This window comes from Chironomus tepperi, unplaced genomic scaffold (assembly GCF_022539635.2).
Source record: "Chironomus tepperi strain 1889 unplaced genomic scaffold, CSIRO-AGI_Ctep_v1 contig_376, whole genome shotgun sequence".
Taxonomy (NCBI): domain Eukaryota; kingdom Metazoa; phylum Arthropoda; class Insecta; order Diptera; family Chironomidae; genus Chironomus; species Chironomus tepperi.
Genome location: NW_027226498.1, coordinates 1,932,651 through 1,960,076, shown reverse-complemented (window position 1 = coordinate 1,960,076; position 27,426 = coordinate 1,932,651). Strand labels below are relative to the sequence as shown.

The 27,426-nt window shown below is 31.7% G+C and overlaps 4 protein-coding genes across 10 annotated transcripts in view; 3 read left to right on the top strand and 1 right to left on the bottom strand.

Moving 5' to 3' along the window:
- Nucleotides 1-5: 5 nt before the first annotated feature.
- Nucleotides 6-11,863, top strand: nocte (no circadian temperature entrainment). 4 transcript variants are annotated; one of them, XM_070647680.1, is made up of 7 exons: nucleotides 6-496; nucleotides 938-1,013; nucleotides 1,125-1,493; nucleotides 1,564-2,830; nucleotides 3,014-7,515; nucleotides 11,347-11,403; nucleotides 11,465-11,863. In XM_070647680.1, exons 3-7 carry the CDS (start codon nucleotides 1,398-1,400, stop codon nucleotides 11,669-11,671), a joined length of 6,129 nt encoding a protein of 2,042 aa, XP_070503781.1. In that variant the 5' UTR covers nucleotides 6-496; nucleotides 938-1,013; nucleotides 1,125-1,397; the 3' UTR covers nucleotides 11,672-11,863. The 4 variants fall into 4 exon arrangements, with proteins under 4 accessions (XP_070503781.1, XP_070503784.1, XP_070503783.1 ...); XM_070647681.1 differs by having other exon boundaries at nucleotides 25-135; XM_070647683.1 differs by lacking the exons at nucleotides 11,347-11,403; nucleotides 11,465-11,863 and adding an exon at nucleotides 7,842-10,726.
- Smyd5 (SET and MYND domain containing, class 5) lies at nucleotides 11,725-13,281 on the bottom strand. The gene is made up of 2 exons (XM_070647684.1): nucleotides 13,105-13,281; nucleotides 11,725-12,978 (listed from the first exon to the last, which is right to left on the bottom strand). Exons 1-2 carry the CDS (start codon nucleotides 13,138-13,140, stop codon nucleotides 11,866-11,868), a joined length of 1,149 nt encoding a protein of 382 aa, XP_070503785.1. The 5' UTR covers nucleotides 13,141-13,281; the 3' UTR covers nucleotides 11,725-11,865.
- Nucleotides 13,282-13,592: 311 nt separating this feature from the next.
- Nucleotides 13,593-15,726, top strand: LOC139095827 (ubiquitin-associated protein 1). The gene is made up of 3 exons (XM_070647338.1): nucleotides 13,593-13,740; nucleotides 13,823-15,115; nucleotides 15,196-15,726. The coding sequence occupies exons 2-3, from the start codon at nucleotides 13,894-13,896 to the stop codon at nucleotides 15,465-15,467; spliced, it is 1,494 nt and encodes a 497-aa protein (XP_070503439.1). The 5' UTR covers nucleotides 13,593-13,740; nucleotides 13,823-13,893; the 3' UTR covers nucleotides 15,468-15,726.
- Nucleotides 15,727-16,162: 436 nt separating this feature from the next.
- The window catches only part of LOC139096192 (ankyrin repeat and fibronectin type-III domain-containing protein 1-like), a 29,475-nt gene continuing 18,211 nt past the window's right edge, over nucleotides 16,163-27,426 (top strand). For 2 of the 4 annotated variants that reach the window (XM_070647882.1, XM_070647879.1), the window contains exons 1-2: nucleotides 16,163-16,364; nucleotides 22,233-22,333. In XM_070647882.1, coding sequence (XP_070503983.1) covers nucleotide 16,364; nucleotides 22,233-22,333 — 102 coding nt within the window. In that variant the 5' untranslated portion in view covers nucleotides 16,163-16,363. Of the gene's footprint in view, nucleotides 16,365-16,432; nucleotides 16,445-21,830; nucleotides 22,334-27,426 lie in introns of those variants that run through there. The other 2 variants (XM_070647880.1, XM_070647881.1) reach the window with 2 other exon arrangements.

Here is a 27,426-nt window from a genome sequence, read left to right as displayed (position 1 = left end):
TCAAAAAAATTATAATATAAAATAGTTTCAACATAAAATTAATTTAATTGTGTTTAATTACATTATTTAGCTTAATCTTTAATGATATATCTTTAAATAAGGTCCTCATAAATTCGTGAGCATACATTTTAACCGGTAAAAGTGTGAATTTCAGAAGCATTATAAGAAAGAAAATTTCAGCCATTTTTTTGAACGCGTGAAATCGAAGAAAAGGCATTTTGCTAAGAAAAAACAGTTAATTAAAGCAAAGTTGAGTCATTGATAAGATAAAAGTGAAAAGGACATTAAGAGAGCAGTGTAAAAAGACTGAAAAAGTTCTTATAGAGAAGTAATTCGAAGCGAATGTTTAATTATATTATTTCCTACATGATAGATATCTTAAATCTCTCAAAGAAGCTAGCAAAGTATATAATTGGAAATAAGTGAGAAAAATTTTATGTGTGAATTGGCGTTTATCTTGACTTAAAAGTGAATTTATAAGGAAGCCAGTGATCAGGTCGGTTATTTCTAGCATGATTCATTTAATTAAGTTAACAAAAGAAATGAAATTATTGGATTTTAATTTTGTCGATCGAATTTTTACGCCTCTACTATATATGTACTATTCTTTATCAGCCATTTTTAAATTTAAAAAATTATATTATTTTGTTTTTTAGACACTTCCCGATAAACATTATGATTCATAAAATTTCAACAAATAATAACATAACGTTACGAAAACATTCTTTGCCAATTTTTCGTTTATTTAACACAATTTTTGGACTTGGAATTCCATTGAAACTTAGTTCCTCTATTCATTCAATCATTCATAACTTTTTGTTGTTGTTTTTTCATACTTTTTTTTTTTCTTTCTCTTCGTTTCTTTTCCCTGAACGAAAGTTACGAAATTCTTTCATTTTCTTTGGACTTATCTGATTATTCAATTTCGTCTTTCTAGATTTCATTGGAAGTACCATAACTGGGACAACTTTGTTGAAATTTTTTAAAGAAAATTATCAAGTCTCTTCAAACATGTAAGTTGATTGCTGAAAATGTTAAATGGAACAATGAACGGAAGCTTTTTGTTATTTTTTCTTCTTAAAATTGGCACAAAATTATTAGAATAAAAATTTTCAATCTTGCAGATTTAAATTGCTTTGTTGGCAAATCATTCTAATAAGAATATTCACTCAGCATTAAATTCATTGAAAAAGAAACTGCCTATTAATTACCGAAGGTTCTCTACGCTACAAAGTGCGTGGGCCAGTCACTGAGTGAGGATAACAGAAAATTATTTCTTTTGATAAGAACATTCATAGACGAAATTTGCAAAGAAGAAAAACAAGAGAAATCAACCAGGTAGTAAGGGCAGTAAAAGCGTGAAGGATAAAGGATTTCGCTGATGAAGTTTCGGCAGAATGAGTACTTTTGGGAATAAGGGTGAACGGGAACGGAACCCAAATAAGCCCAAATTTGCAGCACTTGATATAAACAGTTTATACAGGTCAACTCGTGTAAGTATACTTTTGTGCTCATAGTTATGGGTTTTTAATTAAACTAAAAATTATTAATTATTTTATAAAGGGAGAAACATTTGAGCCAGCAACACAGAAAAACGCAGCACCTCGTAAGCATGGCATGCAAAGCTTGGGAAAAGTGCCCTCAGCACGTCGTCCACCAGCCAATTTACCATCATTAAAAGCTGAAACGAGTATTCCAGCAATTCCTCCAACTCAAGTTTCAAACGAACAACAACAAACGACTGCAAATTCCGCGTCGTGGGCAGATTCCAATCTAAGTGGTACACAAAATTCAACAATTAATACTGTATCATCAAATAACAATCCAGCATTATCAAATATAAACCATAATAATACTAATAGTAATAGCCAAGTTCAAGGAAATCAATTACAACAACAGCAGCAACATCATCAAGGCGCTTCAAATAATTCAAACAACAATAATAACAACAGTAATAATTCATCAACATGGAGTGCAGTAGCAACTGGAGCTGTCAAAGAGGATTCTGCATCACAACCACCTCTTTATCAAAGTCCACAATTTCAGAACGAGTTCCCATCATTGGATGGAACTTTAATGACGACGACTTTATCGGGATCAATTCAGAATGTCAATGCACAGCAGCAGAAATTACAGAATCAAAATTCATTCGATTCAGGCGGAGGAAATCTAAATCTTCGCCCGTCAACCGATGTAGCAAGCTGGATGCAGCAACAACAGCAATTGAATTCCGCAAATTCTGGAAATGTACGTGGCGCAGGAGGAGAAAATTTTCAAACACCCGAAATCGACGGACCGCCAAAAGTTATGGCTTTAATGCCTTCATTCCTACGAGGAGGAAATACTGGCATCGCAAACATCAATACTGCACCCTCAAGCGCTCCGTCAGGTCCTCAAAGTCAGCCTAATTACCAACAACATAAATCCAATATGAATAATAATAATAATAATAATGGCATGGGAAATAGGTCTGGTCGTCAAAATAATAATAATAATAATAATAATAAATACGATAATTCCTCACACTATAATGAATATTCAAATGGACTGCCTCCAAGACATCGTCAACAGCCTCCTCGTCATTATTCTGGACGTCAAAATAATAATAACAACAACAATAATAATAGTAACAATGATGATAGAAGTTCTTTCGAACCCGAAGTAATTGTACAAAGGCCAATTATTAAGGAAGAAGAGTTAGAGCGAATTGACTCTTTAGCGAGAGACGATGCATGGTCTAAACACGATGAAGTCGACTACAATAAAAAATTACAATTCTCTGATGACGAAGCCGATGATATGAAGATGAAAGACGACAGAAAAATTGATGGTGAGCTGCACTTTTAACTGTCATGACTCTTTGTGCATTTTAATTCTTTTTCTGAAACTTTCTCACTATGTTGATAATTAATTTTTACTTTTTGTTGCCAAAGAATAAATTAATTTTTTTTATCTATTTCAAATTTGATTGAGTTTTTGCAAGTATTTAACATAAAACAATTATTTCTTTTAGTATGGCGTGATAGTGAAAAGCGAGAGATGAAGCAACAAAATGGTCCAAGATCAATTGATCCGACGTATATTGAGAAAATGAAAATGGTGCGTGAAGAAGAAGAACGTTTAGAGCGTGAGAGGAAAGTAGCTGCACAAAGAAAGTTGCAAGAGCTTGAAGAGAAAAGTAAGCAACAGAAAATGCAACAAATTTCATTAGATAAGTCTCATGAAAAGGAGATTGAAGAGAAACCGATTAGTGGTATTAACTATACGATTAATGATTCTGACAAGAAAGTTGATCATCAGCAAAGCCAGCAACAACAAACGCAAAGGGATTATGGAAAACCTTCAAAATATATGAATGATAACAAGTTTGATGTATATGATTCACAATATGGACGAAATAATAATGCAGGTGGAGCTGATTATATTAAGAAAACAACGTTTCAATCCAATTTACCACCAAGATTCCAAAAGCAGCAACAATATGGTGATCGACCAGACGATAGGCGTGAAAAAGGACCTCAAAATAACTATAAGCCATTACATCAACAAGATAGTAAAAATATTCCTTTCATTCAACATCCACAATCATCTTACGATCAACAACAACAACAACAGCAAAATCAGCAGCAGCAACAACGTTGGATGCAATATAACAAAGGAAATCAAGGAAATCCACCACGTCGTAATATGTCGTCACTTTCACAATCGTCTTCTGATGATAATCGACAAAATAATTCAAAACAACCTTACAATAGTCGAAGACGTCAAGAATCAGAGGAAGATGATTACGGACGATTTATTAAGGAATCAGCAAATACAGGATCATTAAAAAAATCACAGACAGTTCCTTCAGCTCAAATATCGCGTAGTATGTCTGATTCATCAGATAAACTTAGTGATCATAATCGCTCAGAGAAATCGACTTCTCGTGAGTTTTTGACTGGATCAAATGTATGTTGGGCAGAAGTATGTGAGAATGATAAACGTTCATCATTAGATGCAAAAGAGAAGCGAAGGGTTTCAGAATCGTCTGCAATAAGCGATGATCAACCGAGAACAATTTTGCAACGAAATAAACCTTTACAGGAACAATTAACCGTGAAGGAAAATGTTGTAAAGAAGGAAAGTTGTAAAGAGACTAAAGAGGATGAACAGAAAACAGTATTAAGTGAGCAAAGTCCACCAAAAGAATTGGTTGAAATTGAAAAGAAAGAGAAAGTTGTCGAAACAGTTCCAATTGACCAACAACAAGGTCTTCAAAGTAAAAAAAGTTTAGACATTATTCCTGAAAAGGAGCAAAATATTATGGCAGAAAAGGTTCAACAACTTGACAATTCGACCAACATGATGAAATCAAAAGATATGCCGCCAAAAGATTTAGATGATTCAAGACACAGTGGAGGAAGTAACAAAAGAAGTCCACATTCAAATCGTTATGAACCGTCGATGAGAGGAGGTCGTGGTAATTCTTCATATGGCGGATATCGTGGAAATTGGCAGAGAAGAGGCGGTAGTGGTGGTCATTCAAGAAGTGGACGTTATGATTATAGTGATTCTGAAAATTCAGAAGAATATGATCAGGACTCATGGAATCGAAAGCCAAATCGTAAAGATATTAATCGACGTGACAATTATGGCACAAGTGGACTACAAAAGGAAGGATTTTCTCCAAGAGGTGAGCCATCAAGAAGAGGTCGTGGCGGCGGAAGTAGCATGACAACATCTCAATCAAATTTCCGTCGAACTGGATCAAATACTTCTAATAATTCAATTACAGCTACAGTTAAAAGAATCGACAACTATGGTCCACCATCATCAAAAAGTCCATTCAGCACTAGCGACGAAAAATCCGGAACGAGTGATAAGAAGGATGTAATAAAAGAGAAGGAGAAATTAAGCGATGATGATCGCATGAAACAGAAACAAAAGGCTCTAAGCGATGGTCTGATTAATAAGAATATGAAAGATAACACAAATCTTGTAATGCAAAAAGCATCTTCACCAACGTCCAAATCAAATGAAGAATCGGCAAATAAGCAGCATTCCAATGATATACAGCAACCAATCACTCAATCTGCTTCAAGTTCATCTATCACACAAGACATCAAAAAAGAAATTGTTGCAGACGAAAAGAACTCAAATGATGCAAAGAATCGTGCCACAAATGCACCTGTGACACAATCATACAACAGTCGTCAACAACAACCGAAATTTGATAGTAATAAATCAACAGCACCAATTAATAAATCGACTATAAATAAGTCATCAGTGAGCTCAACACAGCAATCAAGCACAGGCAAATTACCAGTATCTTCGGTATCTACATCAACGTTAACTTCTACAACAACTGTTACAATGACGTCACAAACATCAACGACATCACAATACAACAATTCTGGAATGAACAATTCAAAACAAATCGATTCGCGCAATTCAAGTCAGACGAATAATAAATATGACAACAGTAATAATTATCGTGACTCTCGAACGAATGATCCACGTAATAATGGAAGTAATAATAGAATGGCACCAAGATTTGCTAAGCAACAAAGAGATCCAACAAGTTCCAATCAAAGAGTGAGTGGAAACTACTGGGATAAAAATAATGTTGAAGGATTAAATGATGAAAGCAACAAAATTTCATTAATGCAACAATTGAATTCATCAAATAGCAGTGGTTCATTATCAAATCAACAAATTTCGACATCAACAAATAATTCTAATGTATTAAAGACTGACATGATTAAACAGCAACAGCAGCAGCAAGTTGGTCAACAATCTCAACAAAATCCACAGAATCCACAAAATCAATCAATGACTACTTCATCGTCGACTGGTAATCAGCCAATGCTTGATGGCGCAAGTTTGCCAAAACAGACGTTAATTTTTGAAAATACGAGCTATAAATCAGCTCCACCGTCGTTAAAACGTCCACCACAACTCGGTGGACCTCCGAATGCAATGAATCAACATCCACAGAAGGACAGTACACCAACAATTAATGAAATGATTGAGCAACAAGCTAAAGATCATAGTTTAACAAGTGCACTACAAAATTTATCTTTTGGACAGAAATCCGATATCGTTGACATGAATTCATTTAAATTTTCTTTCGATACACAATTAACTGATGATGGAAATTCTGGAGGTTTTGGTTCTGTTTCAAGCTCAAGTACTCATACGTCACAAGCTGTTTCAAAGGCATCATCTTTAGGACTCGTTGGTGCAAAGACTGGCATGCAAAATAGTAATATTTTGAATACTGATGCATTAAACATGAAAGTTGCTTCATGTAAAAAAGTTTGGGAGGAACCAAGTGTCGAACATAGTACCACTAATGCAGATGATGTGATGGCAAATTTTGTAGCACAACAACAATTGCAACATTATGCTCATAACAATATTAACGCTCATCATACTGGACTCTCTCCACAATCATTTAGTTATGCTGCAACAAGTTCTGCAAACGATCATGCTAGTTCCTTAGAACATTTCAATAAAGCTAATGATAATGATGATTCTAATAACTATCAATCGCAACATATGAATGCTCATGTTATGCATTCACAAAGTCAACAAGCGAATATGAATATGAAGGCAGCGGAAGCTTTTGCAACACAAAATGCTAATGTATGCAAAGTAAAGCCAACGCAAATGCATCAATCGGGACTTTCGCCACCACCACAAATGCAACAAAATCCTTTACAGCAACACCAACAACAATTTTATCAAACGCCAAGCTATGCAAATATGCCAACAATTCCGTCGCCACCTGTTGTTTACAATTCGGCTCAAGCTACAGCTGGTGGACTTTATAATCCATACAATATGGATGCTGCCCGAGCTCAAATGTATAGCTATCCACAAAGTGCGACAAATAATTCATTATCATTTAATGCGTTCATGCAAACTCCAAATATTGCATCAGCACCGACCCATGAAATGTATCAGAATTTGTCACAATATAGGGCAACCGTGCAACCATATAATCAGACACCACAATTGAATAATCCAAATGCTGCAGCCGTTCTAATTTCATCCGCCACACCATCAAATTCAATGATGAGTTCAAAATCCAACACCCCACAACAAATTGGCGCAATCGGTTCGAAAAGTTCAGCTCCACAAAATCCACCGACGGCAACAGCTGGACAATACAATCAGCAACAATATATGAATCATTTATATCATCAAAACAGTTATTATCCAAGTTCAACGGCACAACAAGCTAATCCTTACTATAATGCTACAGGAACAGCAGCGACTGGAAATTATGGAATGTTTGGTGGCACGACAAATGCTCCACCTCAACAGCAAATGAATTACGGATCTGTCGGTCAATTTCCTTTAAACTCTCAAATGCTTAACAATTTGGTCATTAATCAACAATATCGTAGCGGTCCAGTTGTAGCTGCAGGCAGTTCAAACAGTGGAAGTGCTAATAGTGGCTCAAATTCCAACACGAGTGGATATATGAAGCAACAACAACAGCACCAATCTCAGCTCCAAGATCCTGTGAGTTCGACTAACTTTTTTAAGAATAATGTGTGAATTTAATTAATTCAAAATCTTTCTGAATGAATAATACTTGATGAGGATAAGTAAGAAACCTTTGTCGCGATATTTGGATGATTTTCATCCTTACAACCACACACACACACATACACATACAAACATTACACATATTGCTTCATCATTTATTATTACTCACTCTTAGTCCTACAAATCACAAAAAAAAATATACACATCTACATATGCTGTTCTTTCTTTGTTTGTTCGTTTTCTATAATCTTTTTTTCTCTTTCTTTCTTTTTTTAATTGAATATATAAATAATACATAGTTCATAAAACAATTTTAAATGAAAAAAGTGGAATACCTTAATAATATTTAAATAATCTCTGAATGCAAAAAATATATAAACAGTTTTGGTTACAACCTATACTTATTTGAAGTAAAAAAAAAATGCAGATAGATGAAAGCTAAATGGATCATAGAAATGTCTTGTGTTCTTCTCTAAAAGGGTGAAAGCATGAAATCTTGTTTAATGATGATTTTTACCCACACACATTTATTATGAATGAATAATAATAAAGTAAATTAATATTATTAATAATAACACATACACATTCACTTCAATATGCAAAAAAGTTAAATTATGTCTCGTGAGTAGCTGTCTAAAAAATCGCATGAAAATTGGAGGGTTCTTGATTTGACTGCTAATTTGTGACCTTTGTCATCATTGACTGTCACCCAAAAGTCACATCATTCATGTTACATGTCCAGTTGAATGGTAATGTTATGATACCAGATGAAACATCACTTTATAATAAAATTTTGGTCACTCTTGTATCCCCTAAGTTTTCATCCGATTTTCTGACCTAGAATATTTCGCACGAGTAAAATGATGAGGACGAGAATGGAAAAATTTCCTATAAATTAAACAAAAAAAAACAGTTGTAATTATGATTGCTAAATAATATATAGAAAAGCTATATAAGATTAACAAAGACTTGATATTTATTCAATCCTTCTTTATATTTATGTCAACAGTCTTAGGTGAATGGAACGAGGGATAAAATCATCTCTTTATAATATAGGATGAAAAAAAACAGTCTAGACTATTCATTATGAATTTCAAAGTAAATGTGAAAAAATAAGAATGATAAGAGCTGTCGATGGTTTGAATTAAATCACATCGTGAAAAAAGTAATGATTATAAAAAAATTAATTATGAAAAAAATGAATGTCCAATTTATAGAAAACTTACGATTGATGAAATTTATATCATCCTTTCTCACAACAATGAGTAAAGTTAGGGATTTTTTTGTTTCTTTTTATCTTAAGCCTTCATATATAAAGTGGAACCATCAAATTTTTAAGTAAACTATTTAAATACTTTAAAGTCATTCATGTCAGTTTAATCTTATTCATTTTTGAAATTTTAATGAATTTTCAAATTTTTTTATTTTTCTTTATATATATATGTAGAAAATATATATATAGTCATACAAGAAAATGGATGCTTAAGTTTCAAAAAATTGCTTACACTACCAAAAGTTTTTTAAAGGGAAAACAATGGAAAATTTTTGAATTTGAAAATTCCGCTGCATGAGGTTTGAAGAGTTAATCTTCAAACAAATGATTTCATATTTGAATTTCATTGAACTAGCAAGAATGATTTAAATAAATTGCAAATATGCGCGTAAAATATAATAAACGATTGAGAAATGCAAAAATTAGGGGCTGATTTTACTAAAGTGACAAACTCATGAAATTGATTGAGCTAAAACTTATTAAACACAATTAACATTAGTAATTTATGACAGAAGTATCTGCTTACAAGGATTAATAGGAAGTCGATCAACTTTATTGAAATCAGCTTTAACGTAATAAATTTATTACATATGAATTTTGCAAATTTATTAAAATCTATACGAATTTGGCAATGAAGGATTCACAAGAATAAAAATTAGATTTCTCGTTGTATTTAAAAAGAAACTATTTCTAAATTAATAAAAAATTATCAGCTAAAAATGCGTACATAAAAATCCAGCGTGAGCTTTATTCCATTTTTCTAGCATCAAATTCAACAAGAGTTAGCATTTTGGAATTAAGCTCACAGCTGGCCATAAAAATGAAACTTTTTGAAATAAATAAAATAAGAAAAATTTCTTTGTGATGTGTCGTCGGCTCAAGCTTGATAAAAATGACAGGAATTTCTTGAACTTACAAAAAAAATTAATAAAAGTATCGAGCCCACTTTACACGGCATTTGCACGTTATGTTTAAATTAAATAAATAAAAAAAAAATCTCGAAAGAAATGAAGATGCTTAATTTTAAGGATCAAATGAATGAGGAAACAAAAAGAAGGCGAAGCATATTTAATCAATTTATATAGTTCATTAATGGAAAAAGTGGAAAAAATAAATTATAAAAATAAATAACTTAATAATTTAATAACTAATGAATGGAACTTGTGTGTCGATGATTAGGTACTGAGCTATAGAATAATGTGATGGACATAAATCATGTATTATGGAATTTTAAAATTGTATGAATTGTAACTCATTGATGCACAAAGATCCACAATCGAATTAAAAAAGTTTTTGTGTAATTTTTGCAAGGGATGAATTAGTTGTAAATAATATTTAAAACAGCTAATCTTGATAAGAATTGTTAAGGTAAAATAATCCAATTTTAATTAAAGTGAGCATATTTTTAAACATTCTTTTTCAACTACTTCATCCATTGAATTTTTGACAAGAAGGTATGCAGCCTCTAAAAATAGAAATTCAAATGATACACAAAGGAAATTACTTTTTCGAGCCATCCAAAAAATTTACGCTTATTGTCGAATAAGTTTTTGGTGACGCGGAATATTAATTTCAATTTTGTGGCATATACCGACTAAAAAAGGTATAAAATTTATATAATATAAAACATTCTCTACCCCGAAAAGCTTCTTTTTTGAGAAATGAAAGTAAACTTAAATTAAATGAAATTTTTGGGACATACAAGTGCAGAATGTCTCATTCAAAATGAAGAAAGAAGTGGAAAAATCAATTTTTGCATAAATAGTACATAAATAAATAAATATGGAATCATCTGGAACAGATTGAATAAACATATGATGATAAGAAGAAAAAAAATTTATTATAAATGATGATGGATACACATTTTTTGAAAAATGAAGGAATAATACAACAATTATACATTAAAAAATATCTGTGGTTTTATTTATGTCAGTAGCTTAACCTGTGTAATCTCTCATAATTCTCAGAATTTGTATGATGTAATTCCCTTGAAAATACAGTTTTGTTTTGTTGAATTCATGTTGGAATGCGTGAACTTTTTGCTGCTTAACTTCAAACTTTTGCCATTTACTTCTCTTAATACTCATCCCGCGTAGGATTTTATAGGTAACAAGTCATTCAAACATACTCATTTTTTATGTGCTTTACATAATGCTTTTGATGTTGGCAATTAATGAAACTATCCCAAATACAAAGTCAGTGTGGTTCTTAATGATAAATCAATTCTATTCAGAATTATGTCGAATTCAGTTAAATTTTTGTGTGAATGTTCAAATTACAAATATCTACCTCCTTATTTTCAAAAAATTTCAGCTTTAACAAGGCCCAAATAGCATAAAAGTTTCAAAAAATTATATTTAAAGTTTTTCTTACTGTCGGTACTGAAAAATAAACTAGCATCTTTAAAATGATGTTATGCTGTCCGAAATATAAAACCTTTTAAATCTCATGAACCACATCTGCACAAATGTCGCTTGAAACAAATTACGGCTGATAAATCACAATTAACAATTTTCCATCATTCTTTTCAGGCGCCTGTAATGAAGTTTTCAAGCATGAATGAAACACACAGTAAATCATATAACAATGTAAGTGTGATTTTCCTGTGCATAAAAAGTTTTATAAATTAAACAAATTATTCATTTTTAGTGGGATATTTCGCCATCCTTATCATACAATTCAAATTCATATAATCGAGGACACAACAATCAGAATTATAACTCATCGCAGCATCAATCGTCACAAAGAATGCCAAAAGTTGTCAACAATAATCAATTATTTCCAAATTTAACAAGTAGTAGTCAAGGAAAATCTCAATTTTATGGTAATAACTCGTCACAGCCAGGTTCAAAATGAATTGAACGAATGTAAATTATATTTTTTTAGTAACAAAAAAAAAGATGACTATGCTTAATCGAATTTAAAGTTTTTATTTTGTAACTTCTGCATATAGTTTGTAGATAAAACTAATGTTTAAGAGAAAGTTTGCTGCAAAAAAGTTATAGACATGTGATGAAATAAAAAGCTGATCAATAGAAAAATGAATAAGTTTAGTCATCTTCATCTGTATCCATTTCAGCTTCATCCTCTTCACTCGTCACATCTAAATCTTCGATTTGATTCTCGCATTTTTCGCATTTACATTCGAACAAATAATTCTCTTTAAGATATTTTTGACGAGAGTGTCGACTTCTAGACAGCATGCATTCATCTATGTAGCTGATACATATTTCTTCTTCTGGCTGAATGTCTTGTAATGCAACAACGTTTAAGATGGAATTGCTATTTGGAAATATGATTTGAGCGTTTGGTTGACACGAATGATTAAACTTGGATTGTTGGACATAAAGACCACTGCCTTCATTATCCAAAAATTCGCCAACTGTGTCGTTAAAACGAGAATATATCGCATCAATAAATGCGTCGATTTCTGATCGCTCATTTTCGCTCATATCCATGGTGGAGATACTTTGAACCCAATGTGCAAAACTCGATGTTCCAATCCCTTGAGCATTTGTCCCGAGAATCGCCAAAAGTGATACAAATCCATCATAAGAGATATATTTTGCAAGCTGTTGATCGTTTCCAAAAACTCTTTGCGTTTCTTTATGAATCTGTGATAATTGGACACTAAATTTCTCTCCAAGCATTTTATGACACAGTTGAAGATCTTCGTTGTACGAATGCTTACTAAAATTATCCAGTAGTTCAACAATTTCAGCAGAATTTGATTGCTTAATCATGCCAAAAATTCTGATTACAAGATCAATTGTTGCTGTCTCAGGTGGATAATGACTCTTCTTCCACAGTTCATGGATCTCAAAAAATCTACCTCCAAATTTATACTGATTGCATTCAAAATTATGATAAGAAGCTGCGGCCATACTGGCGCATTTTGATGAGCAGTATTTTACTTGACAATTGTTACATTGAACAATTTGGTCATAATCTGCTAATTCATTTGCTTGTTTTGGCAGCACAATACTTCCATCACTTGCTAGTCGTCGTACATTTTCCTGAGCACTTTCCAAAGGTAAAAAGCAATGATCACAGCATGAATATCCATATTCTTTATTCCATGAGAACTGTGCAGAAACTAATGGAGATTCTGTTAATATTACTTCTCCTTCCTTAATCAATTTATTAGCAATCACAGCTCGCCCCTAAAAGCAAAATTTCAAGTTGTTGGTTTTGGATACAAAAATGTTTACTGGAACCGACAATCGAAGGAGCAATGAATCCCTAACATACAAACGAATTCATATCTTATGTATTATCAAATTACATACCTTTCTTTCCAGTGTTGTTATTCTTATTTTAGACATTTTATTTAATTATTTAAAAAAATATAAAAAAAAATGTGTTTTTAGACTTTAAAAGATGATTCGTGGAAAAATAAATTTCGAATCATAATTGCTTTGTTTACGTCCGTTGAGGGACATAGTAAAAATGCATTGACAACACATTTTTCCAAACTTATATTAACTTATTTTAAATAATAAATATTATTAAAAAGCAAAATGTTTCATATACTACACAAAAAAGAAAATTAATAATGCTTAATTTCTACATGATTGACACGGATTTAATCAATTTAAAACTTCCACGTAAGGATGAGTATGTCATTAATTTGAATTTAAATACTATGTTTTGCTTAATAACAATCCTTTTGTCTTTTTTGATTTTTAAAGTTTTATTAAAATTGAAATTTAAAGTTCCTGTCATATCAATCGAATTTCTTTATTGTGTCTAGGTTGAGTGAACGATATGCGATTTTGCATATTTTCAGGCGTGGAAGTTCGTGGCCTTCTACATAAGTCGAGTTTTTTTTTCATTATTTTCCTTGAAATTAAATATTATTCATTAAAAACTAGCTTCTAATCAAGTTTAAAATGTTCAGATTGAGCTTTTGAGCATAAAGTATGGTGAGTCATAAAATGAGCCTTCAAGGAATGCAATAAAATTGAAATTAGAAAGTAAAACAATAATTTAATTATATTCTTTCAGTGACTGTGTTTCATACATAATATTACAAAAACAAATTACGCAGTGTTTGTTTAAAGGAAATTCCAAGAATTATGCCTTACAATTCACCAGTTAACTACACTGATGGAGTTCCAGTTAAAATTTCTGAGAAATATAAGCAGCCACCAGAAATAAAACTAACAACTAAATTGACACAACAGCTTTTAAAAAGAAAAGATCCAGAAGCCTTTGCAGACTATAACTTTGATTTAGAACGTAAGATTATAAGTAAAACTACGGAATGGATAAATTGGAGATTGAAAGAGAAAACAGAAAGACAACAAAGAATTCAACAGCGCGAATTAATGCGTCAGAAAAGATTAGAGGAAGAACAAAAGGCGAAATTAAATCAAGTATCATATCCAAGTGATGAACTTACTTCGTCGTGTGACGAAGAAGAAGAAGTTGATATAGACAATTCCAATGAGGCTAGAATGAAGAGTAGTAATATTAATAATCAAGCATGCATTCCTTCTGATAAAGTTTTTAGTCCAAATTTCAATACAATTCTTATGCCAACACAAGCTGTTGTTATAAATCATTCTTCAGATAAGAAGTCACATCGTAGATATGCTAGTAATTCGAGTAACAAAATTGATTTTTCGTTTTTTGAGTCCGATTCGAGTCCATTTGATAATCTAGAAATGAAATCAATGAATGAAATGGAAGAACTTGCCAAAGTGCTACAGTCTACTGTTGTGGAGGGAAATCAAGAGTCTGATGATAATACATTAGAAAGAAATAACTCCAGTGAATCTGATCCGAGCGACCATCAAAAAAGTATTAGCAACAACAATAATGAGAATGATGTTGTAAATAACAGTGACGCCTCAAAATCACTAATTCCGAAAAATGATATGCAACTAATAGCAGCAACTCACACGAATGCGTATGGAGCCCATAACTTTAATCCTCAACAATTGTATAATAATTATTATGGAATGCAGTCGACAACGATAAATACAAATCAGCCGTTTTATAGTAACCAACAACAGCAATTTGGAATTGCCGCAAACCAATTTTCACCATACATTGTGAACCACCAATTACCAAATAATTGTTATTACACTCAAAATTATGCTGTTAATCACATGAATTATGCGCTGAACAATAACAATATGGCTTGTGAAAATAATATTAGTGATAGTGAAATCAAGTCCAAAAGTGTCCCTGATATTATCAAAGAATTGAATGATGAGCTAAATAATTCCGAGAAAAGAAGAACGAGAAATATTAGTCAAAGTACTCAAGGTAGCGTACCAGCGGAGAATGAGAGTAAGTTCTTATTTATACTAATAAATTGGGAGTCATTTATTCATGTCACTCAAAAACTAATATTTATTATGTTTTTCCAGAAATCATTGCTAAAAAGAATCCCGATGATCAATTGCATAACTTACCGGCTAAAACTCAAAATTTAGCAAAACAAATTTGTCAGATGGGTTTTAAACAGGACCTGGTGATTCGTGCATTAATTCGTTTAGGTGATAATGATAAACATGCAGTTGAGCATCTAATTTCACTTAATGAAATCCTTCAAATGGGATTCGACGAGGAAAAGGTGTCAGAAGCGCTTATTAAATTCGATAATAATAAGGATCAAGCTTTGGATTATTTAATATCATAGTGGCAGAACTTAGTAATTTTAAACTACCGTTGCTTATACATATATTTTTGATGAACGAAAGGAAAAAATGAAACATTTACAATGTTTATTGGATATCTTAACATTTAAAATTATTCGTGTGATCGATTAGTCAATGAAGGATATTAATTCCTTATAAGTTATAGAATTTTTATTTTCCAAAAAAGTTATATATTTATACTTATTGTAAATTTATTGTCTTATTTCGTCTGTCTTTATTGCTGGTTTTCTAAATAAATTATGTGTAAAATAGCAATTACACTAAAATATTTCAAAAAAATTGCATCTATTTCTAACTAATTTACAATTTAAATTGCTTTTTTCAGTTCATGCTACTTTTAAACAAGTCAAGTGTTAACTTTGCAATTCTTTACTTCCTTACTAATTTTTATAGCAAATGAGAAAAATTATGGTAAAGAGAACGAACAGCTGTTTTAGGATTAAATTGAAAATTGTGGTATGAAACATTTTACTAGCTTCATAGAATTGTTTTTGGTCACCTTGTAAATTTAAAGATCCTATAAAATATTATAGAGGAATAAAAAGAGCTTGAGAGAGAGAATTTGTAAAAAGCTCCACTTGACATGAAAATTCTGAAAAGGACTCTTACATTGATGATACGAAAATAAAGGAGATATTCTCAGTTCACGTTTGAAACTCGTTGGATTAAGAAGCCTCAAAAAAACGTTGGTGAAATTCCTTCCTTCATCATTTATAAATCAGTGGCATTCAGTACAACAACGAGTAATAAAAAAATAATTCTTAAAGTTGCAAAATTAATAAAAAAAAGTGAAGCTTTATATATTCGTATTAATCTCATGTGGATATTGAGAAAAAAGTGAAATTATAGTTCATTAAGAGATTTTTTGTTTAAAAAAAGTAATTAAAATTATTCGTGATCCTATATAATAGTGTTGTGTACTTACTGTATTATATCCTCCTATCCATTCACTAATACTGTATGAAAATCCTCTCCTGTGTTAAATAATGGATTGTGTCGAAATAACTTTTAAAGCCTTCAGATCATGGACCAATAAAAAAATCAGCCTTACATAAATTGGATAAGATTCATTAGATGTTTTACCATCGACTTCCTTTTTTGCCTTTAATTTATATACACACAATGCAAATCTGATGGCATTTAATTTAAACGTTTTATATGGGTCCCTTTTTTCCTTACATTGAATTACTTTTTTTATTCTTTTTCCATCATCTGAATTTTCATGTCATCATCATTTTTTCATCTACATCTACAAACTTTCATTGAACTTAAACGCTTTCAAACAGTAAATTAGCGAAATATTTTAACTGGCACATAAATAAATTTTATGTTTAATTAATGAACAAACCAAAAAACAGAAATCCTTTCAAAATTGTTTGAATGAGAATTCTTCATAAATTACATCCATCAAAACTTTTCTTCTGCAAAATGAACCCATTGGTACTCAGCTAACTGTAGTTAATTTTCAAACAGCTTTTAACGTTTTTGGATTATGGGAACCATTAAAAGAATAGAGACTTAATTAGGGAAGTATTGAGCTCAAGGTCTATCCTTTAATTAGATGCAAGAGTAAATTTGTAGCCTAGTTTTAAAATACCTATTAAATTATCTATTTTAGACTTATTTTGACATATATTAACCAGTTAGTTCCTAGCAGATAGAACAGTATATCAAAACCATTTCTTACTGCATAGGTACTTTATCAACTGAATAATCGGAAGAGTCAAATAAAAAAAAGTTAAATTATTCATACTTTGCAAGAAATAAACTTAGCATCATTATCTTTTGATTGAGTTCAAGGGTATAGATTTAAACGAGATCATGTTATCCCATTTTTTCCGAGTATATTTTCTTTTAAAATTTAGCTAGTGATCTAGCTTCATATTTGGGAAAGGTATTCTTTATGAAATCAATATTTTGCTGACTTAGCAAAGAAGAAAATCATAAATGACTTTTGAAAAGAGAAGTAACAACAATCGGAATCGTAAAAAACACGATTTGAAAAAAATGTAAAGTTGAGGATATTACTGTGAAAAGTCAAAAGTCAGAAGTAAGGAGGAAAAATATTTTGTTGCGTTCATAAAATTTTTAATGAATGAAACTCAGCAGTTTGCATAAGTATATGTTTGTATATATGTGCTTTAAATATTATATATGAAGCATAACGAGGAGAGAAACCAAAGAACGGAAAGGATATACGAATGAATTTGTATTTGATATGAACAAAAAATTTCTTTATCAAAACAAGAAAATCAATTGAATCGATGACTGAATAAACTTAAAATTAAATCATTTCTCCAAATTTTAATCAAGATATGGAAATTTAAAATTGAAAGGTTACGCATTTCAAAAAGTTTGAAGGATAAAGTCTTGTTTGGGATGTTTCAATAGAATTTTACAAAATAAAATGACATGGAATGGGACATAGCAAAATGGAAATAGATGAAAAGTTTATTAGATTTTTGTATTTATAATTTTTAGAATGGATGTCGTCACTAAGGGTATACAGAAGTTTTCAGACTTTGCAGAGAAATTAAATTGAATCAAATATGGAGTGACAAGTCCAATTTTTGTAAAAAAAAAGAACCAAATTGGTTAAATGCTCAAGTAAATTTTAATAGTCCCAAGCATTCGGACAATTAAATAAGAAGCATGGAACGGTACAAAAAAATATTCATTTACATCAAAAATGAACATTTTCTTAGGAGAGGAAATATGATATTAAGAGTCTAATAAAATTGATCAATTGCCCGTTTTAAATGAAATCATATCGAATTTAATTTAATATCTCATTACAATTTCGTTACCGTCAACCTGATAAGAAGAATTTTGAAATTCTATCATAATTAATGGTCTTTAATGGAAAGGTCAGACATGATGTTCCTTTATAAAAGTATTTTTAAATGTACCTTAGTGCAATCTATAAAAGTTCAACCTTCATGGGCCAAATTAATATAAATACATATTGAAAAACTTTTGACATTAATATAGTCATAGATATTCCGAAAAGTTCCAAAATATAAATAAACTGTCTATCTCCATTGCAAATTAGCAACTTTTTCCATAAAACATGCAACTTATTGTCAAGAGAGCTTTAATATGGAAAAGGCAGACACTATATTATGAAAGAATTTTCAAATTTGGAATACGTGCCAATTCAATTCCATAACCAGAAATAAAAATAATACAAACGATTACATTACAGGACAGACAACATGGCAAGACAAATATTTAATTTCTTAGCCAAATAAAACGGAAGTGTAGCATTACAAATAGCCAGAGTAGCAAAAAAGGCTATGCTTTAAATTAGTTTAGCATTAAGAAGCACTTGACAGGTCGATAACACTCGAGGCATTTCAGATACTTGTGCTCGTTACTACATACTTTTAAACACGTGCCACTAAATATTGTCGTTAAACTAAATCAATAAGGCTATTCATGGATGATTTGTGGAAAATTATTTTGAATAAAAAGTTATGAATAAAATAATATGAGGCATCAATCATAACTTTATAGGTAGTTTGTTTCTATTCCTTATGAATATTTTCAAAAAAAGAATTCTTCCCACATAAAACAAAAAGTGTGGCATTTTAATAGACAGTAACAAAGACAGAAAGTATTATTACTCTTCGGTCCCTTTTATCAATTGGATTTTCACCTAAAACAGTGGTGTGCAACCTTTTGTGTTCCACGACACACCTTGGTGGTAAGCCTAGACTGCCACGACATACGGTTCATGACATTTCCAAAAATTACTGACGTTACATTAGTGTCAGGTTGTTCATCACTGATCTAAAACGATGTAAAAAATTTTAATCACCTTCAGAAAGGGATGGGTTGTTCAATATTCCTTTGACCTTAATGATTGGAATAGATTAATCGTAATTAAATTGGCAAGAAAAATCTTCGGTACACATAGACTCGGAAGGAATTTAAATTTAACAGTAAATAAAGCTAGAATTGAATTATATACAATTTACCCGAATGGAACAAATTGGTCATTCGATCAAAAAATCCGGCTAGAGTCACAACGGCCTGGTGTGGAATTTAAGATTGATTAATAAACTTACGGTATTCAGGTTACTGTCTTAGTTATTAAACTTATAAATGAACTAGATTTATTGTAGTTCAAAGTTCTATTTCCAAATCATAAATTTTTGATCATTAGAGATTTATGGCAATGCACTTCATATAAAATTCAATCTATCTACCACTATCTACCTATAAATTTCAGTATTTTCCCCGGTTTTTAGAAAATAAAGCCATTTGATGTTTATCAAAATGCTTCTTTGTCGCGTAAAAATTTTCATTCGTATCACATAACATGATGGATATAACCTATTAACTTATCAATTTAACCCCCTTAATGTTTTCTAAACGATTAGCTTTAAGTGGAATCCAATACATTTCTACATACTTCAGAAGATCTTATTCCTCCTTGTTTTTCTTTTCGAATAGTAATTTCGATTTTTTTTTTCATCAACAGAGCAATACTCTTATACATAGACATAAGACCAATATTTCAAGCTGAGCATTTTTATGTTTTCACCCGTTCTCACATACCGATAAATAAAAAAATATGTAAGAAAAAACTAGCAGTAAGATATTTGATTAGCCATTAGAGAATTTACGAAAAAAGATAGAAAACTTGGAGAAAACATAAATTAAGTCAATAAGAAGAATTGAATGTGAATAGAAGTAAAAAGGAAAGTTTCGTTTCGGATTCACTATTCTAAACTGGAAGCGGTGAATGAGAAAGTTTTTTTTGGTATTGCAATCGGACTCCACTTCTCATAATTTTCTCAAGAGACATTTCCTATATCAAAAAAGTTCCAGAAGACGGATGATACAAAAGCTTAATAATTTGTGCTTACTAAGGATTTACTTTGTTTGAGTGTTCTTCAAGTATGTGCTGTATGTACTGGAAGAATTCTGATTACATTAATACTTAATTAAGATAAATATTCTGAAAAATTAATTGACGTTCCAACCTGAAACTCATTAATAATGTCAAAGAAGCAAAAGAGCAAGTTGTTGATGAATATCCTCGAATCTTTCCTGAATCTCTTACGTACATGACTATAAATTTGTATGGTTTTTTTGTTGCCTTGTATTTTATCAATACATAGAATCAATATGATGTTCATGAATACAAGATTAATAAAGATGTACTAGGAACGAGACAAAAAAGAACAAATTCAATATAGTATAGCCTGTGGCTTTCTATAGATATTATTATTATATTTTTGCTGTCGCGACTAAACAATAGGAAAGACAATACCGTACTTTAGTCTACTTTTCTAATTTCTCACTTTATTAAAATGCTAGAATTTGTTACCAAGTTTACCAAATCTATCCTAATCAGGCACATATCATCAATAGATATTTTGTTGCCAAAGTCTAATTCTTTTCTGTTAATTCTTTCATAAAGGAATTATTGCGAACTTGATATCATGAGGGAATCGATGATTTTCTTTATATGTAGTGAGAATATAATAATATCAATCACCTTCAAAAAAAACTAAGCTAATAGCTTCGGGGTTTTCGAAACCTCACAGTAAATGTTGATAAAGAGTCAATGTAACTATAATAGCACGTAATTATTCGCTTTCCAAATCACTAATAAAATGAGGAAAAGTTATCAGTAAAGGGGAATGAAATTAATGGAAATTCATTCGAAAAATGAAGCACTCATATATTTTGTTCAATATCCTTCCTAACAATACGAAACAATTACGTGAAACGAAGTAAAAAAAATGAAAATTTATTCATTAACTCTCTTTTCTTGGCGTTTGATTAAAAATTCATTTTAAGGAGAACTAAAGATATCTGTCGCCAAGTGAGGCACTAAGTATATGTTCGGAATTGAAAGTTGGTATGAGAAGATGATTGCATAGCTTTAAGAGCTTTGATACTTTGTAGTTAACTTGTGGCTTTTTTTTGAAATTGATTCGTATTTTATCTTTACATCTACTAAGGGAAATACATATTTTATTGCGATAAATAACAAGAGAGACATGCATTGTAAATAAAGCACGCAGCATTCAATATATTACTTTTTTATATGATATAATGTCAATGTCAACTAGAGGTGCCATCAGACTTGTGATGTGTTGCTATATATATAAAATAAAGATTTATACATATTATGTATGCTGAACATTTCCATTCCTTGTTTGTGAATTTATTTACATCCAATATAAAAACACTTACATCCATGAGACAATACCCCACCGTCAACATCCTTTAAATACACACTTAATAACATCCATTGTTGTGTATGTTCATTTTTTTACTTTACTTAACCCATTTTTTGCATTTATTTTATTTTGTATCTCCCATAGCTATGTTGTTGTGAATGTAATTGTGAGAAAAATGTAAAACACAAAACGTAGTCATGGAATGCTAAAGAATGAAAATAAGTTACTTAACATGGAAAGCTCCATCCTAAAAAGTACATTACCCAAATTGAAGGCTTTCTGTAAATACAATAAGAATGTTTTTAGTGCTAAAAAATATAAAAGTAATGAAATTACTAAATAAAAAAATAAAAAGCTTTATATGAAGAAATAGAAATGTATATGTATGCTGGCAATAACTAGTTTTAATATCAGTGGAAACAACCTGCAAATTCCCTAAATATTTTTTTATGGATTTATAAAGATAAAAAAAGCTTTAAATTAAATAAATTTAATTTAATTTGATATTAATCGCACACTCACCAAAACTAAAAAACTGAAATATAGTGTCATCAGCCCTGAAAGCTTGCCTGCGTAGAAATCCGGATGACAGTGTGAGCCTTTTACGTGAAGCAATGGATGATGGAAATTCGAAAAAAATACTAAGTGTAAGTTGCACACATTAAAAATTTATAACTTTTTTCCATATCCCCTTTTTACTCGATGATTTCCCATGGAAATTCTATCATCATTTATAAATGCCACGCATGTTTATGATTGGATGTGAAATATCGCTTAATTTGGATGAATGAAAAAGTCTATTTTGGATAGTTTCTGAGGGAAAATCATTTTAAAAAGATAATAATTTATCTCTGTATGATTTTTTACTGTAGGTACATCATTTGAAACAGTTCTGACAATATTATTACAATAAGTTGTGTCTTCGATGCTTATGACAGGTTCTGTATTGACAATTCAATTATCCAAAATTGAAATTTTGGAATCTAAACGACTAAAATCATGATCATATTTATCCTCCAGGATAAGGCATTTGCGGTTGCTTTTAATAAAATTTACAAATCAAGAAAGGGTAGATGTAGAGGAACATATGAAATTATTCTTTCTTAACATAAACTGACAGCAAGTCATTTTAAAGGATAAGCATGACATATGACAAGACATGGCATAATTCAAAAATGATTAGAAAGGGACGAAAACTTAATAGCATGCTTTTAAATTTGCTAATGTAATGATAAGCCTACAAAAAATTAATTCTTCTAATCTTGATAAAGGTTAAGGTTTCCATTAAGTTTTGATTCATAAATAAGCAAAAATCAGATATGTTCCTGAATTCTGATAAAAAAATCCTGAATAGAATAATTTTATTGAATTTAAGCTGACGTAAAAATCTTTTATTTCTTGTTTCTAAATTTAATCCTATTCAGCCATGCTATAAACTCTCACAAAACTTTAGCCTTACAATTTTTATCATGAAACTGTTGAAGTTTGACGATAATTTAAACTGAAATATCTATATGCTCATGAAATTTTCATACAGTGACGCAAAATCACGATGTATATGTGTTGATGTTATTAAGTAAAATGTGTATCGTCATGATCATTTTCCATTATGTCTGTTAAAAAATTGTCTATCTTAATTCAATTTATTATCTGAAAGTTTCATTTTTTTAATACTTGTGTTATTGTCAAGGACATCAAGTATAATAATCTCTTGTCCCAGAATTATTTATAAACATTTAGTAAACAGTATTATTGAACTTTATATCTACGAATATCTATGGATTATGCATTGTTCAATTAATTTACATCATACATATTGACAAGTCATCTAATACTGCCGTTGAGTATTATCTTTCAATTATCAATTATAATATTTAAGAATTTTTTCTTCTACGCAGTGAGCAACTTTATTTAACTTCAAGCTTAGCAACACGCCAACGAAATTTTGTATTCCATTTCAGCAAACTTTATAAATGAAAAGACAAAATTTCTAGGAAAAATTAATATTTTGAACGTGGCTACAGACTTATCAATTATTTTAATAAACATATTTTTGTACCTTTTTCGACTATCACCTCTATAATTATGGTAAAGCCAAAATGAAAAGGTTTGCAGATTATACCACATTGCATTTTCAATGGGAGGATAGCAACAAAAGATTAATTTTGTTGAAATTTCATGATGCTCATTCAATGATTACTGACAAACAGGCGCGTAGCTACGGAAACAAATCATTTAATCCCAAGTAAAACTGGCCCAAAATTAACTGAAAATTTGGCAAGTTTATCCGTCACCATGTTTAAAAGATTACTATAAACTACATTGAAAAACTTTTTAAAGAGAATGAATTTGAATTTTATCGAGTTTTAGATCTTTAATTTATGTATCTAAAAGCAGGATTAAAAGGTTGTATGTTGAGGATTCTATCTACGATTGCACAATAAAAAATTAAACAATGGTAAAATTTTCATGTTTTGTTCTGAAAAGCAAATTGAATCGGAAAGTTAATGATGCAGATATCCGATTCCCACAGGCAAATTTATGGAATATATTCTTGTGCAACCGCTCATCCTTACTCATCAAAAACCATAATGATAACAAAATATTTATGATTTTCCGATGTTGCGAAGAGCGTATGGAATACAATCGAGGATACTAAAACCCTAACAGGCAATGAGCATACTCATCTAAATGACCGCGCTCTTTTCTATGTATACTCAATCGATTGAATTAAGCATCCTCAATTTTGCATGCATATTCATTGCATACTCATGAGCATGCTCCTTGTCTGTTCGAGAAATTCCCCAGTAGCTCGTTAGGGAATATTTGAATAAACTACCAAATAGCCGGATATGATAATGCAACAATATCATGTTGTGTTACAATCAGTGGTGGACAACCTGTTATTTTTCACGGCACACCTTGGTCAGAAGCCTCGACCGAAACCGAACACGGTATACGGTACATGAGATTTCCAAAAAATTTTGTCGACATTCAGGTTGCTCACCACTGTTTAACATATTAGACAAAATTTTCCATTGGAATTTTTCCTTTATAGAAGCGATGTAAATATTATAAAATGAACAAATATGAAAAATAAAATAAATGAAATAAAGTAGGGTAAAGAATATAATTTTTGTGGTAATATAATTTTTGTGGTATTGACATTTTTTTGGAAATTCTATTTTACACTGCTTTTCACTTCCAGAAAGGTAAATAAATTATGAAAGAATGCTATTAAAATGATATATGTTTAGTTTTATGGAGCTTTTACCTTACTATAACTAAGTTTTATCGATCCAAAAATTTACCCTAAAAATTCAAGTTTTTACTACAATTTTCAATTAAATATTTTCTTAAGAAATTATCACTGATTCATTTAGGAAGTGGACTAATATGATAAAACAAACCATATATTTTCACAATAATTAGTATTAAACAGTTAAAGTTAATTAGTTTAACTAAAAAAAGTGGGATGCAAAGGGTAGTGACGCGTAATACAGGTGTAAAACGCCCTTCAGCCTATCCTACCCAAGTACCTACTTCCACCTCCCCGCGGTGCATTCCTGGCTATGCCAATCCGCTCAAGCGGTGCGGTCAAGCCACGAAACGTTATAAGAATATACAACGGACGGATTTACCAACGACGACCCCAGCTAAACACAAACGGACAAGAGATCTCCAACTCAGCACATGGAATGTAAGAACGCTCACACAACCAGGAGCCTTGCAGGCTTTAGTGCTCGAGTTGAGGCACTATAAAAGCAACATCACAGCAATCCAGGAGACGAGATGGATTGGAAACAACGTTTTGGATGTCAGTAGATTTAGGGTGTTTGCAAGCGGAAACGCAACTCAAAGGATTAGGGGCACGGGTTTCATTGTTGATCCACTATGGTCCGAAAAAGTGATAGACTGGAAGCCTGTGAGTGACAGGCTGTGCGTATTGAGAATTAAGGGAAAATTCTTCAACATCAGCATTATTAATGTATACGCCCCAACAAATGAACGCCCTGATGATGAAAAGGATGCATTCTATTCGCAATTAGAAAGGACTTATGACAACTGTCCTAGAAGTGACATTAAGATTGTCATCGGCGACATAAATGCCCAAATTGGAAGAGAAAAGACATTTAAACCAACGATTGGATCCTTTAGTCTTCACCCTAAGTCAAATGAAAACGGACTGAGACTTATCACATTCGCCGCCGCAATGAACATGAGAATAAGCTCAACATATTTCCAACGGAGAAGTTCCCGTAAAGCAACCTGGAGTCCACCTGGAGGAGGAAAAAAGTGCCAGATCGATCATATATTGATCGACAACCGTCATGCATCAAACATTCTGAATGTAAGAAGCTTCAGATACACACAAGCGGACATCGAACACCATGATTCTGATCATTATGCTGTTGGAGCTAAAATTCGATTTAGGTTGAGCAACATTGGACGAATAAGGAGCACAAAACAAAAGAAGTATGATGTGACAAAGCTCAAGAACAACAGAGTTAAGGAAAAGTTCAATGCTCGAGTGGAACAACAACTGAAGGAGAGAAATGGCGAACTGACGATATGGCAGGATTGTCATATTGCAATGAAGCAAGCTGCTGAAGAATGCCTTGGGTACCATCAACCAGAAAAGAAAGAGTGGTTCGATGACGAGTGCAAGCAAGCTGTTCAGAGACTGATTGAGGCAAAAAATATGAGAACAACGAGAGCGCGAACTGAAGAAATAAAACAGCTTCAACGTAACAAAAAAGAACTCTTTAGAAGAAAGAAAAGAGAATTTGACAGACAGTGTCTTGATGATATTGAGGAGCTCCAGTCAATGAATGAGTCGAGGAAATTCTTCAATGCTGTCAAATTCGCAAGGAAAAAGTTCCATCCAAGAGTAGCTATCTGTAAATCAAAGAATGGTGAACTGCTTTGCAGTCAAACTCAAGTATTGGACAGATGGAAGGAACACTTTCAAGAGGTCTTAAATGTCGGTGAAGCTCGTCAAGAAAGCAGAACAACAAGACTGTACGAGAGGAATGATGGCAAGGAATGTCCTGAACCCACATTGAGTGAGGTACGTGAAGCAATTGCTAGACTAAAGAACAACAAGGCTCCAGGTGAGGACAGTTTACCAGCTGAGCTGTTTAAGACTGGATGTTCTATGTTAGAGGAGAAGATGCATGAAATCATCGTACAAGTCTGGAATGAGGAGAAAATGCCAGATGAATGGACAGTTGGAGTCATATGCCCGCTCCATAAGAAAGGGTGTAAGTTGACATGTAGCAACTTTCGCGGCATTACACTGTTAAGTTCAGCGTATAAAATATTTTCAAAAATTCTCTCGTCAAGGCTAGAGCCTCTCTACGAAGACTTTCTGCACGAGTTTCAGGCGGGTTTTAGGAAGAGCCGGTCGACAATAGACCAAATACATTGCGTGAGACAAATCATTCAGAAGAGTAGTGACAAGAACACGGAAACGCTGCATCTGCTCATCGACTTTAAAGCAGCTTATGATTCCGTTGATAGAGAAGGTTTGTGGAATCTCATGACCGAGTTTCAATTTCCTCATAAGATGATTCGACTACTTAGAACAACACTGTGTAAGGTCCAGAGTCGTGTTAAGGTCCAAGGGCAGTTATCCGACAGCTTTGAGACATTAACTGGACTTAAGCAGGGGGATGAGTTGTCGACTAAGCTTTTTAATATTGCGCTGGAAGGTGTGTGTAGGAAGGCACGGTTGGAA